General features: G+C 39.8%; 1 protein-coding gene across 1 annotated transcript in view; it reads left to right on the top strand.

The window, feature by feature from the left end:
• The window catches only part of ADHFE1 (alcohol dehydrogenase iron containing 1), a 31,196-nt gene extending 28,672 nt beyond the window's left edge, over positions 1-2,524 (top strand). The window contains exon 14 of the mRNA XM_030304341.1: positions 1,735-2,524. Coding sequence (XP_030160201.1) covers positions 1,735-1,818 — 84 coding nt within the window. The 3' untranslated portion in view covers positions 1,819-2,524. The remainder of the gene's footprint in view (positions 1-1,734) is intronic.
• The last annotated feature ends 13,260 nt before the right edge of the window (positions 2,525-15,784 follow it).

Below are 15,784 nucleotides of genomic sequence, written 5' to 3'. Positions count from 1 at the left end.
GCTGATGGAGTGAACCTGTAGAGAAAGGAAAGAAAATCAAGAGGACTCCTAGGCTTTTGCCTGAGTGACTGGGTATCACTTCTGAGATGAAGAAAATGGGAGGCAGGAGGCAGAGTTCTGTCTTGAATATGTGAATATTTGAAATGTCAACATCCCCCCTCCCACCACTGTCATTAATTCATCAGATAACTGTTGGGCACCTATGTGCATGTCACGCACTCTCATAGGCACTGGGCAAGAAGACTGAACACAGCTCTGCCCTCATAGAGCTGCCTCATCTACCAGCTATGCTCCTAAATAGGTGCTTAAAAGAAAATAAACTGAGAGACCCGTGAGAATGGAACCAAAAATATAGCATACATCTTAATTTTTTTTTTAATTTTTTATTTTAGAGAGAGAGCACAGGGGAGAGGGGGAGAGGGAGAGAGAATTTCAAACAGGCTCCACCCTCAATGCAGAGCCTGGCATGGGGTTCGATCCCATGACCCTGGGATCATGACCTGAGCCAAAATCAGGAGTTGGACACTCAATCCCTATACCTTAATTTCATTTAGGCCCAGAAATTTGGACACAGGGTGGTCATTATAGTATCTTTTAATCCTCTGTCCCATTGGGATTAAGAAGACACTGATGGGGGTATATATAGCAATAAGATGTGCTGGCTGTCTTTGCTAACTCCATTCAATAACATTGGAGAAATTAAGCAAGTCGCTGAATTCATTTGGGAAGGCAGAAAACCTTAGTTAATATTAAAAAGGAGTCACTTGGGGAGCCTCGGTGGCTCAGTCGGTTGAGCGTCCGACTTCGGCTCAGGTCACGATCTCATGGTCCGTGAGTTCGAGCCCCGTGTCGGGCTCTGGGCTGATGGCTCAGAGTCTGGAGCCTGCTTCCGATTCTGTGTCTCCCTCTCTCTCTGCCCCTCCCCCGTTCATGCTCTGTCTCTCTCTGTCTCAAAAATAAATAAACGTTAAAAAGGAAAAAAAGGAGTCACTTGTTGCCTGTAGCCTGAGAGTTAAGTCCTAATGAAATCTTTTTTAAATATACGTTAAGTCCAAGTTGCAAAGTATACAGTCTTTGAAGTCAAGGACAACCCAGTTCTATTTTCCTTGGCAGCACATGCTATGCCTGGGACAGTGCTCTCTGCCCAGACGACCTACCTGGCATAGGCTGCTGACCAATGCAGTTTGGTCATTATAGGCGGTGTTCTACCCGAGGTTGATTTGGTTCTATACTTTGGGCAGGCTATTGCCAGAACTTAAGCATAATGGCTTTTGAAGGCTTTGTGGGAGAGGTGTCATTCGATAAACTTCTGACTTGGGGATCAGCTAGAATAGGGCAAACAAGAAATAGGATTTTTTTAAGTTTATTTCTTTTGAGAGAAACAGAGACAGCGTGAGTGGGAGAGGGGTAGAGAGAGAGGGAGGGAGGGAGGGAGGGAGGGGGGGAGAGAGAGAGAGAGAGAGATTGAGAGAGAATCCCAAGCAGACTCCACACTGTCAGTGTGGAGCCTGATGCAGGGCTTGAACCATGAAACCGTGAGATCACGACCTGAGCCAAAACCAAGGGTCAGATGCTTTGCTGACTAAGCCACCCAGGCGCCCCAAAATATGATTTCAAAGATATAACTATTATCAAGTGATTGTTTCTTATGGCCAAGTTAATTTACATAACCTAGTACCTTTTACAAACTGTCTTTTCAAAGCCCTGGGTAACTGCTTTTATTTACTGTTTCAGGAAAGGGTCACCAAGCTTGCACCACGCCCTCAGTCAGAAGAGGACCTGTCTGCTCTGTTTGAAGCTTCAATGAAACTGTATTAATTTTCATTCTCACTGAAAGAATTACCACTGGCCATCACAGTCCTGACCACAGAAGCCAAGCTAGCCAGAACTTTGTCTTTTTATTTCCACACATGACATACCTGTTACCAATCTGAATGTGATAATAAGTTTATCCTGCAGAAGATTCCCTAATGCTCAAAGTCAAACTACTTCCGTAAACAGTGGAAGAATGCCCACTATGTTGGACCTTGGGCTAGACATCAGCATTCATGTTCCTGCCCCACACACGGATTTCAACTGCTCTATTTATAAAATGGGCAAAAGCTCAGTATCTATCAAAAACATAAATGCACATATCCCGTGCCCAGTAATCCCTAGTCTAGAAATTGAGCCTATAGAAATATGAGCACAAGTGTGTTAAGGAAGATGGCAAGGATGTTTCTGGCAGCACTCTAATAAAAAATCTGAAATAGGATTTTCATTAATAGTATACAGATAAATAAATCAGAGTATATTAAGTAATGGAATATTATAGTGCTATCAATAAGAATGAGATAAACATATTGGAAATATGCCCATGATATACTGCTAAGTTGGAAAAAAGCAGAACAATTAAATATTTGCATGGTCTGATTTTAACTTTTTAATTATACATAAGTATTTGTCTATATATAGGAAGAAGAATGATACACATCAAAATAACAAAAGTTATCACTAGAGAAATAGAATTTGGGGTACAGAAAATTAAGAGAAAATATTCACCCTATATTTTATACTTCCCCTTTTTATTTTATAAACATCTGTATTGTTTGGATTTGTTATAAGCACATATTTTCTCATTTTAAAAGGACCAGAGAAAAGAGAGAAATATCATTTTATTGTTTTAGGTCAGATTCATCTTAATTTATGAAAATACTAGTAACTAATACTTAAAGATTAAAGCAGATCCAAAGAGGTAAAATATGAGAGACTGATCATGTGGTAAATAAACAAATTGTTCTTTGGAGAAAAACACTAACACCCTACATGGTAATTCCCTCTTTGGAAAAATGTTTTTGGTGCTCAGAATAAATTAATTCAAAAGCAAGCAGTGTTTTAGTTAATAGACTTCAGCCTTGCCAGTAGAATCTAAGTAGCATGATCATTTGCCTCTCTGTCAATCCCAGCCTACAGAAACTTCTACGGCTCATTTCGCCTCACAGAGGTAACCACACTGATGTTTTTTGCCTGCTCAAGTCTTTGGCAGTCTGGATCTCAGTGCCCTTGTGGATTTATTTGTGTTTTAAGCTGAATTAAAGTTTTAATCAAATAAGTAATGCTATATATAATTACATCAGGATTTTTAAAAATGGAAAAGAAGTGCATTACTGTGCCATTCAGCCTGACCAGGCCCACTTTATCTGTATAAAAGTCTTTATGTCCTTGAGATCTTTTAAATAACATTGAAATAATGTTTCTAGAGTTTTCTCTAATTATAAACATAAAATACATTTGGTACCCAAAACTGGTAAACACAAAAGAAAATATTTGTTAATATTGAACCATCCAAAAGATAGCCACTGTTAAAAATTTGGTAGATGTTTTTTATTATATATATTATATGTGTGCATATATTTTTGACTTAGAAATGGTATCATTAAGATATAGTTTTAATTCCTATAGGACATTCAAATTATTTACATCAAGTGCTCTAAAGGCAAGCATAGGACAGGGCCAACAGAATTTCAGTTATACCTTGCAGACCACATCTAGCTAAAATTCCCTCCATTTCAAGAGTATCATGGATTCTGAAAGCAGAAGCTGTGTGAACGAGGCAGAATACAGCTAAATTCTCTGCCAATCTGAGATCCTTCAGGAAACTTTAGTAAAAGTTGTTAATGTTTCCAAATACATTTGGCAGAGAAAAAACATATATGTGTCTCCCCACCAACCCACCCCACCCCCCCAAAAAAAGTCCAGGTAAGTTCTAGAACTCTTACATTCTACAAAGTGATGTGGTATCATTAGAACAGCATTAGGCTAGGGGTCAAAGGCCCTAGGTTCCACTCCAGTCCCTTGGTCTGTCTTGAGTTTTACTTTATTCAACCTAGGCCTCTTCCAGCTTGAATATGCTATGACTAGATTTTATGTATTACCTAATCCTTAATGTGAAATTTTGAGTTTGGGAAATTTAATGTAAAATAGTGAGACATATAAATGAATTCTCTATCTCTTAAACGTTCGCTGCCTTTACTATCAGTAGCCAGATGTCTAAATGTGACTCACCAGAAGTGTTTGGTATTCACAGTGATGATCACTCTGTAGAGGAAGGATTTAAAGGTCAAGCATGAAGAAACAGATTGAGGAAGGCTTCATGTTTTTTATCTTTATACCCATCGTGCTGGTCCTTACACTTTGGGAATATGGAAAAGATGTGTTTCTTGACTTACTGGCTATTAAAAGAGTCTGAGATAAGAAAGTCAGCCCATTTCTGTAAACCAAACACTCTTATGCTTCTGAGACAACAATTAAGTGCATCTTTCTAATTCAAATCCTATTTTGTTATTGATTACCTTTAAAAGACCAAAAGTTGTTAGGGGTTATAGCTCTATTTATTTGGATTCATTTACTTGCTAAGGCAAGAAAAATTAAAAGAATATTATTCAAAAGTTTGTATAATATCACTTTCAGTGAACTATCATATATGGTGGAATTTTCACTTAAAATCCATGCGCTTCCCTATGCTACAGAATACTAATTTGTTTCAAGTACGTCATGTTTATCCTTTTTGTCAAGGGTCACAATAAACAGACTATTCGGTTTGCACTTGTATCCCTTCTCTGTGCACCAGGTCCATGCTGGGCTCTGCATTTTTGCATAGCTGTGGACACAGCTGTGGGGTGTTTTCCAGTGGTCAGTGAAGTAAGTCTGCTCTTGCAAAAGACAGACAAGTACAGTACCAAAATAGAGAGCAAAACTTGCTTTTCTGGCCTTTTAACCCTGAGAAAGATTAATGGCTGTTTGGATTAGAAACTGTACCCTAATGAGGGACTGTTGCCTCCAGGGAGTGGGTATAAGAAAGAGGACTGTTCACCTCCAGGTCAACATTGCACAGGCTGCCTTGTCTCTGATGACCAGCAACCCCAAGCCCAGACAGCTGCCCAGGCCCTCCATCAAACGCCTGACCCTCTGGGAGCTGTTGCAGAGGCCAGCCCACATCCCCGCCATCACTATCACAATGGCCTGCAGGAGGTAGTCTCCAGGGATGAGCCACATTTTGAACGGGCAGAAATTGGTTCTTGAAGCCCTAGATTGAATTACTGGCAGCTGGGGGTGGGAGGGTCTAGTTTCTCTTGCTATTATTCCACTGTCTTTCCAACCACCGTAACAACTCGGAATAAATGCACACCCCCCACAAATCGCAATAACTGTTTGCAATTTTGTCCCCTGTGAAATCCCTCATGAAGCTCTGTGCGGAACAGTCAACATTAAAGTAACCACATTTCATTCTTTCTGGCTTTAAATATTGGCTTTTTAATTTGGGTATTTTTAATTGGTTTTCCAATTTATAAAATTGGAAAACTGATTAAAATAATCATGAGCGCAAAAGAAAAAACTACCATCATGCCATTACCCAAACACAGCTGTTATCATTTGATGTATTTCCTTTCCATCTTTTTCATTTGGGTAGTGTAATTTTCAGCTCTTTTCCCTTGAGGGATGACATTTTAAGTATTTTCTATGTTGCCACATAATCTTCACAATCACTATTTTTAAAAGTACACAATGTTTTGTTGAATAGAAATTTAATAATTTATCCTTATTATAGGGCATCAAGATTGCTTCCAAATTTTTACTCCTACCAATGACAGAGCAATGAATAATGTATATTTGGCTTTTTTCATATTCTAAATTAACTTCTTAGGTTAGTTAATCCCCAAGTTGACTTTTTATATTAGAAAATGGGCATTTTGGGGCTCCTGGGTGACTCAGTCGGTTGGGCATACAACTTTGACTCAGGTCATGATCTCACGGTTCATGAGTTCAAGCCCCGCATCAGGCTCTGGGCTGACTGACTTGAAGCCTGGAGCCTGCTTCTCTCTCTCTTCCTCTCTCTCTCTCTCTCTCTCACTCTCTCTGCCCCTCCCCTGCTAGCACTCTGTCTCTCTCTCTTAAAAATGAATAGACATTAAAAAAAATTAGAATATAGGCATTTTTATGGCTTTTGATTCACACCGTCAAATTATTTATACTCCGCTGTTGTCTTAACTTTGTTTCCCCTCTCCTTCAATCTTCTCTTCAAAATAAGTAGTAGTGCAAACCAGAAAGAAATGAAACAGCTCACATGCGCGACCAGTACTGGGCTATTTGTGCAGACCTGCAAGAGTCACCTGTGTTTTTTTTTTCCTTTCATGTCAGTATATCTTAAACAGTTCACATGAACAGATACAGATTTAAATTCCCAAATAAAATTATGAAACTTACTTTAGTGTTACATTATTGCTTTTTAAGTGAAACTGTAGACCACCAAGTCTGCTTTTGCTACTCACATTTTTTTTCCTTCTAGAACCCTCCATGGGCCCCGAAACCTACAGGTTTGTGTTAGTACATTCATGGTTCCCAGTTTTCCTGGCCAAGAAAAAAGACCCAAGGGAGGATATAAATATCCTTTTCTATAAGGCTGTTCTAGAACCATCCAGGTCTGTGAGTGCAAGGACTGCTGCACTGGGAAGAGGCAACACCAACAACCATCTCCACCGAGATCCCTCCCAAGGGTCTAAGTTGCTTCTCTCATCAAAAACCTCTCTAATCTCTGCAATTACGCACATTGGTCCCAGTGGCTTTGGCAACATTTACTGGAGACCCATGTGATTGGTATACCAAGCACTACATATGAGAAAAGAATGTTTGTAAGGCAACATATAAATGGAAAGATGTCCAAAGAGTACTACCAGGCTGGAGTGGGCACCTGAGTAAGAACAGGCTAATTTCCTTTCATGTTTCACATCTCCTTTAACTATTATATACTCAAAACATAGCTTGATACCTTCACAAACCAGTTTTCCAAAGGAGGAAGGAGACCATGAATTTGGGGAGAGGAGGATGGGGGTTCTGCAGGTAGGGGTGATTTGGGGGTGCTAAGGAATGATTATAGGAACATGACATTTAGTAGTATTTTTAACCCAAATTATTGTCACTTTATAAATACAAATATCAACTCTTATCAAATGCAGCAGCCAATTTACTAGGGCATCTACTACAGCTGGCAATAATAATCAACTAAAGACACTAACAGTTTATTTATTGAGTCAATTTAATGCACCCTCAACCTGTGGCAGGCCCTTTATCAAGGGTTTACCCACTATGAGAGAGGCACTGCTATGTTCTTTTTGCACAAATGAGGAAACTAAGACTTAAGTTATATAAACACACACACACACACACACACACACACACACACACACACACCACCTGCCAACTTCACACAGCTAGTAAAAAGGGTAAGACTATCACTTGATCCCAAGGTCATCCTGACCCTCCATTCCCAGCCACCAAGTTCACTGCCTTCCAAGTACCTTCTGTTGTCTAAGAGCTTCTTAAATTGTATTTAAATACTGTATACACTTGTGTACAACACAGTGCTTTAAACACAGTAGGGACCCCATAAGTACTTGTGAAATAAAGGATTCTATTTTATTAAAGGGGGAAGAAGGAAAAGGAAGAGAAAAAGAAGATTCTGCAAGCCTTTGACATGTCAGAGAGAAGTTGAGCTGCCCATGCTGGTGGCCACACAGAAGGGCATTAGAGGTAACAAAACCACCTTGGGGGTGAATCCCAGCCCTGCTTGTTACTGGGTAACCTTGGGTAAACACTTAGATTGTCTGAGCACAAACTTTACGTCATAGGGTTGTTATAAACAGCAATAGGGAGTAATATATGCTACATGTCTAGAACAGTGGCTAGCCCATAGTCCCATTGTCCTGGCTCATAAATGTTAGTTCTCTTCCCTTTCCTGAATGCTAAGCTTGCAGGAAGACTTTTACCCCAGCAGCTGACTATCAGATCACTGCAGCGATGTCAGTTGGGTACTAAGGGCTTACAAACTTCCCTCAGAACAAGAATTACCTGGGACGCTAGTTTTAGGTCAGTCTTTTCCTCCTATCCCTCTAGAAATTCAAATCCTGCCTACCTGGGTTGGAACCAGGGGTCTGTGGTTGCGTTGATTTGGTAAAGGAAAGTTAAACTGCACTTGGGCCTGTTTGGCAGCCTCTTGGCATAGGTGGTGACAGAAACAGAGCAGTGGGGGTCTCAACCTTCAGCATACATCAGAAGCTTCTGGAAGCCTTAGTAAAACATGTGTTGCTGGGCTGGGTCCCCAGAGTCTCTGTTTCAATAGGTCTGGGTGGGGAGTGAGAATCTGCATTTCTAACTAGTTCCCAGGTAATGCTGTTGCTCCAGGAACCACACTTTGAGAGGATTGCAATTTTCTCACATTTCAAACTTAGCTGGCTCAGATTTCAGCTGGAATTAGTTCTACCCAGTGTGTGGCAAGACCATGAAACCCCGAGGAGAGTCAGGACAACGCCCAGAAACTTACCTCAGGACTTCACCAGACTGGGAACCCATGCCTGAGCGCTGTCCTATCTCTTCCCCACCATGACTGGCTTGCCACACAGCTTCTGCCTCTCGTTTCCACTTTATTTTCAAGGCTGAGACCTTTCAGGATGTGCCCATCAAAGCCTGAGCAGAAAGGAGACGCTTGCTTATGACTCTAGACTTGATGGTATTTGCTTCAACCATGATGAGACCATTAAAAAGTATATAAAGTACCAGAACACTGAGTTTCATTTCAGTGTAATTATTTTAAAGAATGTAAAACTCCCAGCTACAAGGTTACCAGACTGATAAAACTTCTGTCTTATCTCTGTTTAAAAAAGAAAATAACGCACCTGGGTGGCTCAGTCGTTAAACATCTGACTTCAGTTCAGGTCATGATCTTACAATTCGTGAGCTCGAGTCCCACATCAGGGGAGCCCTGCTTCTCTCTCTCTTCCTCTCCCTCTCTCTGCTCCTCACTTGTGCGAAAGAAAGAAAGAAAGAAAGAAAGAAAGAAAGAAAGAAAGAAAGAAAGAAAGAAAGAAAGAAAGAAAGGGAAATATCCTCCTTGTTATATTATTTTAAAAGTTATGTTGGGGGCACCTAGGTGGCTCAGTTAAGTGTCCAACTGGATTTCAGCTCAGCTCATGAATTCACAGTTCATGAGTTTGAGCCCTGCATCTGACTCTGTGTTAATAGTGTGGAGCCTGCTTGGGATTCTCTTTTTCTCTCTCATTCCCTTTATGTCTCAAAATAAATAAATAAACTTAAAAAAAAGTTATGTTGTTAACAGTTTCCATTTTAACAGGAAAGGAATGTTGAAAGAGTGAATACATACATAGTAGTGCATGTAATTATTGGTACATTAGCTCCTTGGATACAAATTAGAATCAAAATGTGCTTCAAGGGCAAAAGTGTCAAAGTGGAGAAAAGAACGACTACTCACATCCAGTTAGAAAAAGACAACCCAGTGGTCCTGCTGCTCACTGAGAGGCACCACAGGGCTCCCGGTTCTGACTCTTCTTGCTGACATTGAACATTAATTAATTACCACATGCCCCCATTAACCATAACAACCAGTTATTTTACCAGCAAAAGATGGTTTTATTTGGGAATAGCAGGGAATCACGATCAAGGACAAGCATACTACTGCAAAAACAGAAGCAAGCAGGCAGAACAAAGAAGAGGGAAGTTGGGAGGGCGATTATAAACAAAAAGCCCATTGGAGTAAACTGAAACGTGTAGTGGCTTTTCATTGGCTGAGTTGTGACTGTCTCTCATTGGCTGGGCATCTCTTCCTCCAGCTGGGACAGCAGTGTCCACTGCAAGATCTGGCTCTTCCTGTTGGGTCTGCAATTGACAAGTGGTGGGGCCTAAGAGCACCCCCTGCTGGCATCCAACTCTACTCTAAACAAGATATCCTTTTGTTAATTTTCACACCCTTGATAAAAGGTTTCGGATGAGCTCGCCAGAAATGAGCACTGGCCAGGAGGGCTGTCATGCTCCTGAAACACCAAAATCTATAGATTTAATTTTTTTGACTTAAAATTGAGTACAAAAAGATATTCCCTAACTTTATGGAGGGAGAGAGACGGAGAGGCTCTCAAATTTTCATCGATTGCTCCCTATGACAAACAGGAGGGATATTATCTTTGCTAGCTTGGATTCTCAGCCTCCCTTGACTGAATTGTCTCCCCAGAATTCATATGTTAAAGCCCTAATTCCCTCAGCATGAGACTGTATTTGAAGGTAGGGCCCATAAAAAGGTATAAGGTTAAAAGGGGTCATATGTGTGGCCCTTAATCCAATCTGATTGGCTCCTTATAAGAATAGGAAATTTGGACACAAAAGAAACAGCAGAGATGCGTGCACACAGAAGACCATGTGAGGACACAGTGAAAAGGTGGGCCAAGAAGAGAGGCTTCAGGAGAAACCAGACCTACTGACACCTGATCTCGCACTCCCAGCCTCCAGAACTGTGAGGAAATAAAATTCTGTTGTTTAAGCCATCCAGTCTGCAGATTTTGTTATGGTAACCCTAGTAACCTAGGGTTTGCTGGCAAATGACAGTCTTGAAGGATTTACATGAGAAAGGGCTAAGAGCCAGTGGCAGAAAAGAAAGTAATTAGTCAAGAGGCAGGAAAGAGAAGGAAAACCTTGATGTGTGGCAAACTGAGTGTAGAGTCTTGGGGGAGGTGAGCAGAGAGGGAGAGATTATGGGCAGCTAACAAGCAAGGCACTGGAAGGTAAAGAGGGGAAGGAGAGTGATTTGGTCTTGTTTTTAAAGTTTGGCTCTGTGTTATGAATGGAACCCCTTTTGGAGTTTCTTGGAAGATGGCAGTAATGATATAGATTGTTTTAAAATTATTTCTGCATGTCAGACTTTTGCTGTGATACTTTTGCTAAGTGCAACACCAAGCCAAGACTGATTCAAACTACAGGCAGTTAAGGTTATAATTACACACACACACACACACACACACACACACACACACACAGTTCACAAAGGCTTCATGAAGGAGGTGACTCCTGTGTTGAACCTTGAAGGAAAGTCAGAATTAGACGAGAAGTAGGAAGTCACAGAGACATTCCAAGTAAAATGAATAGCAGGAATGACAGACAGCACAGAGTAAAAATAGGGTGTGCAGAAAATTTTCAACAATTCAGTATTGCTGGAGTGTCACATGCAAGGCAAGAGGTGGTAAGCTGAGGCTGAAGAAGTAAATATGGCTCAAGTCTGGTGCCTTGTTGGAACTTGGAATGTATTCAGAAAGGTGGCAGAAGACCATCAGGGACTGGCTGGTATGCCACAGACAGATCTGTATTACAGATCGGTCACTTGGACAAGAAGTTAGATTAAGTAGTTACTGATTAACAATTATAGAATAAAAAAAGATAATTACAAATAATCTAATATTTCTTTCATCTTTCTCTGTACCTTTTTTAAAATTCTTATTTGGAAATAATTGTAGATTCACATGCAACTGAAAGAAGTAAGATCCCATATACTGTCACCCAGTTTCTCCCAATGGTAACACCTTGCACAATTGTAGTATAATATCACAACCAGGAAATTGACATTGATACACTCCTTGCACCTTACTCAATGTCACCAATTTTACATGAACCCGTTTGTGTATGTGCTTAGTTCTATCAAGTGTTATGTGCAGATTCACGTGACTACCACTACAGGCCACATCTGGAACAGTTCCATCACAAGGATGCCCTGTGCTTCCCTTTTGGAGCCATAGCCACTTCTCTCCCTCTCCAATCCCTGGCAACTACTGATCTATTTCCTATTTCCATAATTTTGTACGTTTGAGTCATGAAACCTTTTGAGGTTGGCTTTTTTCCCACTAAGCATAATTCTCTGGAGATTCACCCAGGTTGCGGTGTCTACCAATAGTTCCTTCTTCTTTATTACTAAGTTGTATTCCGTGGTGTGGATGTGCCAGTTTGTTAACCATTCAGCCACTGAAGGACATTTTGATTGATTCCAACTTGGGGCTATTACAAATAACGCTGCTATGAACAATTGTGCACAGGTTTCTGGATGAACACAAGTTTTCATTTCTTTGGGTTAAATGTCTAAGAGTGCCATATGGTAAGCACTTGTTTAGTTACATAAGAAAGTGCCAAACTGTTTCAGGGGGCTGCACCATTTTACATTCCCACCAGAAACGTGTGAGTTTCCCCACATCCTACCAGCATTTGCTGTTACAACTATTTTTTGTTTTAGCCATTTGGGTAGGCATGCCGTGAGCTCTCCTTGCCGTTTTCATTTGCATTTCTCCAGTGGCTAATGATGTTGAACATCTTTTCAAGTGCTGATTTGCCATCTGTATATCCTCTTTGGTAAATGTCTGTTCATGTCTTTTGCCTATTTTCTAATTGGATTGTTTATTTTTTTACTGTTAAGTTTTGAAAATTCTTTATATATTCCAGATACAAGTCTTTGGTCAAATACGAGGTTTGCAAATATTTCCTCCCAGTCTATTGCTTGTCTTTTCATCTTCTTACAGGATGCTTTTTCACAGAGCAAAAAATTTTAATTTGATTAGGTCCAATGTATCATTTTTTCCTTTTATGCATCATGCTTTTGGTGTCATGTCTAAGAACTCTGACTAGCCACAGATCTAGATCTATGATTTTAGCCTAAGTTTTTCCTAAAAGTTGTGGTTTTATATTTAAGTCCATGATCCATTTTGAGTTAATTTTTGTATAAGGTATGAAACTTAGGTTGAGGTTTCCTTTTTTTTTTAATGTTTATTTTTGAGAGTGTGTGTGTGTGTGTGTGTGTGAGAGAGAGAGAGAGAGAGAGAGAGAGAGAACGAGCGGGGGAGGTGCAGAGAGAGAGGGAGACACAGAATCTGAAGCAGGCTCCAGGCTCTGAGCTGTCAGCATAGAGCCCAATGCGGGGCTCAAACCCACAAACCAAACCATGAGATCATGATCTGAGATGAAGTCGGATGCTTTGACTGAGCCACCCAGGCGCCCCGAGGGTTTTCTTTTCATTCCTCATGCATGTTCACTTGCTTCAGCACCATATATCGAAAAGATGATCTTTCCTCCATTGTTTTTTTTTTTCCACCTTTGTCAAAAATCAATTGGGCATATGTGTATGGATCTACTTCTGTGTTCTCTATCCTGTTCTATGTCTATCTCTTCACCAATGCCATAGTTTTGATTACTATAGCTATAGAATAGACCTTAGTATTGGTTAAGATGATTCCTATTTTATCCTTCCTTCTCAGAATTGCTATAGCTATTGTATATCATGTACCTTTCAATATAAATTTTACAGTAAGCTTGCCTATCCCAACAAAAAATCCTACTGTGCCTTTAATAGGAATTGCATGAAACCTATTGATAATTCAGGGAGACCTGACATCTTTAGTATATTCGTCCAATCCACAAACACAATGTGTTACTCCACTTATTTAGATCAGCATTTCATTTCATCAGCATTTGTAATTTTTAGGACATAGTCCCTAGGCATGTTTTGTTACTTTTATACCTAAGTATTTCATTTCCTTTACATCAATTATAAATAGTGTGTTTTAAAATTTCTGTTTCCACATGTTCATCATTGGTATATACATCTGTGATTGATTTTTGCACATTTATATTATATTCTGCAACACTGCTGAACTCACTAATTAATTCTAGAAGTTTGGGGGTTTTATTTGTTGTTTTTTTTGTAGATTCCTTGAGATTTTCTACATAGGCAATCATGTCATCTGCAAATAGGGACAGTTTTATTTCTTCATTGTTAATAAGTATGTCTTTTTTATGCTTTTCTTGCTTGATTGCACTGGCTAGAACTTCCAGTTCTATGTTGAGTAAGAGTGAGAGCAGTGAGAGGAGTGAGAGCAGATATCCTTGCCTTGTTCCTGATCCCAGGGGAAAAGCATCCAGACTTTCACATTACTGTAAGGTTAGCTGTAGAGTTTTGTAGGTGCTCTTTACAAACTGAAAGAATCCGTCATCTTTTAAAAATAATATAATAACATAGTAGCTTTTATTATTCTCTGATGTTTATGCTTAGATAATTTATTGGAGCTGGTTATTTTTGTAATTAATAGAAAAAGCAATCTTTTCTATTCATTATAATCCTGTTAAGGTACCCATGCAGGTATTATAATTTCCATTTTCAAAGAAACCTTTTAAAGATTTCTTTTAAAGAGACTCCAGGAATCAGCAAAACTAAAAGGCAACCGACAAAATGGGAGAAGATATTTGCAAATGACATATCAGATAAAGGGTTAGTATCCAAAATCTATAAAAAGCTTATCAAATTCAACACCCAAAAAACAAATAATCCAGTGAAGAGATGGGCAAAAGACATGGATAGACACTTCTCCAAAGAAGACATCCAGATGGCCAATTGACACATGAAAAAATGCTCAACATCACTCATCATCAGGGAAATACAAAGCAAAACCACAATGAGATACCACCTTACACCTGTCAGAATGGCTAACATTAACAACTCAGACAACAACAGATGTTGGCAAGGATGTGGAGAAAGAGGATCTCTTTTGCATTGTTGGTGGGAATGCAAGCTGGTACAGTCACTCTGGAAAACAGTATGGAGGTTCCTCAAAAAACTAAAAATAGAACTACCCTACGACCCAGCAATTGCACTACTAGGCATTTATCCACGGGATACAGGTGTGTTGTTTCAAAGGGACACATGCACCCCCATGTTTACAGCAGCACTATCAACAATAGCCAAAGTATGGAAAGAGTTCAGATGTCCATCGATGGATGAATGGATAAAGAAGATATGGTGTATTACTCGGCAATCAAAAAGAAGGAAATCTTGCCATTTGCAACTATGTGGATGGAACTGGAGGGTATTATGTTAAGTGAAATTAGCCAGTCAGAGAAAGACAAAAATCATATGACTTCACTCATATGAGGACTTTAAGAGACAAAACAGATGAATGTAAGGGAAGGGAAACAAAAATAATATAAAAACAGGGACGGGGGACAAAACAGAAGCCACTCATAAATATGGAGAACAAACTGAGGAGGGGTTACAGGAGGGGTTGTGGGAGGGGGGATGGGCTAAATGGGTAAGGGGCACTAAGGAATCTACACCTGAAGTCATTGTTGCACTATATGCTAACTAATTTGGATGTAAATTTTAAAAAATAAAAAATGAAATTAAAAAAATAAAAAATGAAGAGACTGCAGGGGCACCTGGGTGGTTTGGTTGGTTAGGCAACCAACTCTTGATTTCAGCTCTGGTCATGATCTCACGGTTTGTGAGTTGGAGTCCCTTCTCTTGTTGGGCTCCACATTGGCAGTGTAGAGTCTGCTTGGGATTCTCTCTCTTCCTCTCTTTCTTTCCCTCCCACACCTGCCAAATAAATGAATAAACTTAAAAAAAAATAGGGACTCCAAGGGGTAAAATGTCTTGCCCCAACTTACATGCAAATTAGCAGATTTACACTAAGTCCTAGGGAACTAGTTCAATAATATTGACTATAAACCTAATATTGACAACATGGTTGAACCCTTATGTGCCAGGCACTGTAAGTGCTTTAGGTGTGTTATGTCATTTAATTGCTCAAAACAGCCTGATGAGGTAGATATTACTATTATCCCCATTTTACAGATGATAATATCAAGCCTCAGAGAGCTGTATAATTGACCAAGGTCATACCGCTAGCAAATGGTAGCAAGTAATTTGAACATAGACACAGATCTTGTTCTTAAAAAAAATTTTTTAATGTTTCTTTATTTTTGAAAAAAGAGAGAGAGACAGAGCATAAACGGGAAAGGGGCAGAGAGAGAAGAAGACAAGAATCCAAAGCAGGCTCCAGGCTCTGAGCAGTCAGCACAGAGCCTGATGCAGGGCTCAAACTCATGGACCACAAGACCATGACCTGAGTTGAAGTCGGACACTCAACCGACTAAG

The sequence above is a fragment of the Lynx canadensis genome, chromosome F2 (genome assembly GCF_007474595.2).
Source record: "Lynx canadensis isolate LIC74 chromosome F2, mLynCan4.pri.v2, whole genome shotgun sequence".
In the NCBI taxonomy this organism is placed as follows: Eukaryota; Metazoa; Chordata; class Mammalia; order Carnivora; family Felidae; genus Lynx; species Lynx canadensis.
This window is presented reverse-complemented; position numbering and strand designations above follow the sequence as displayed.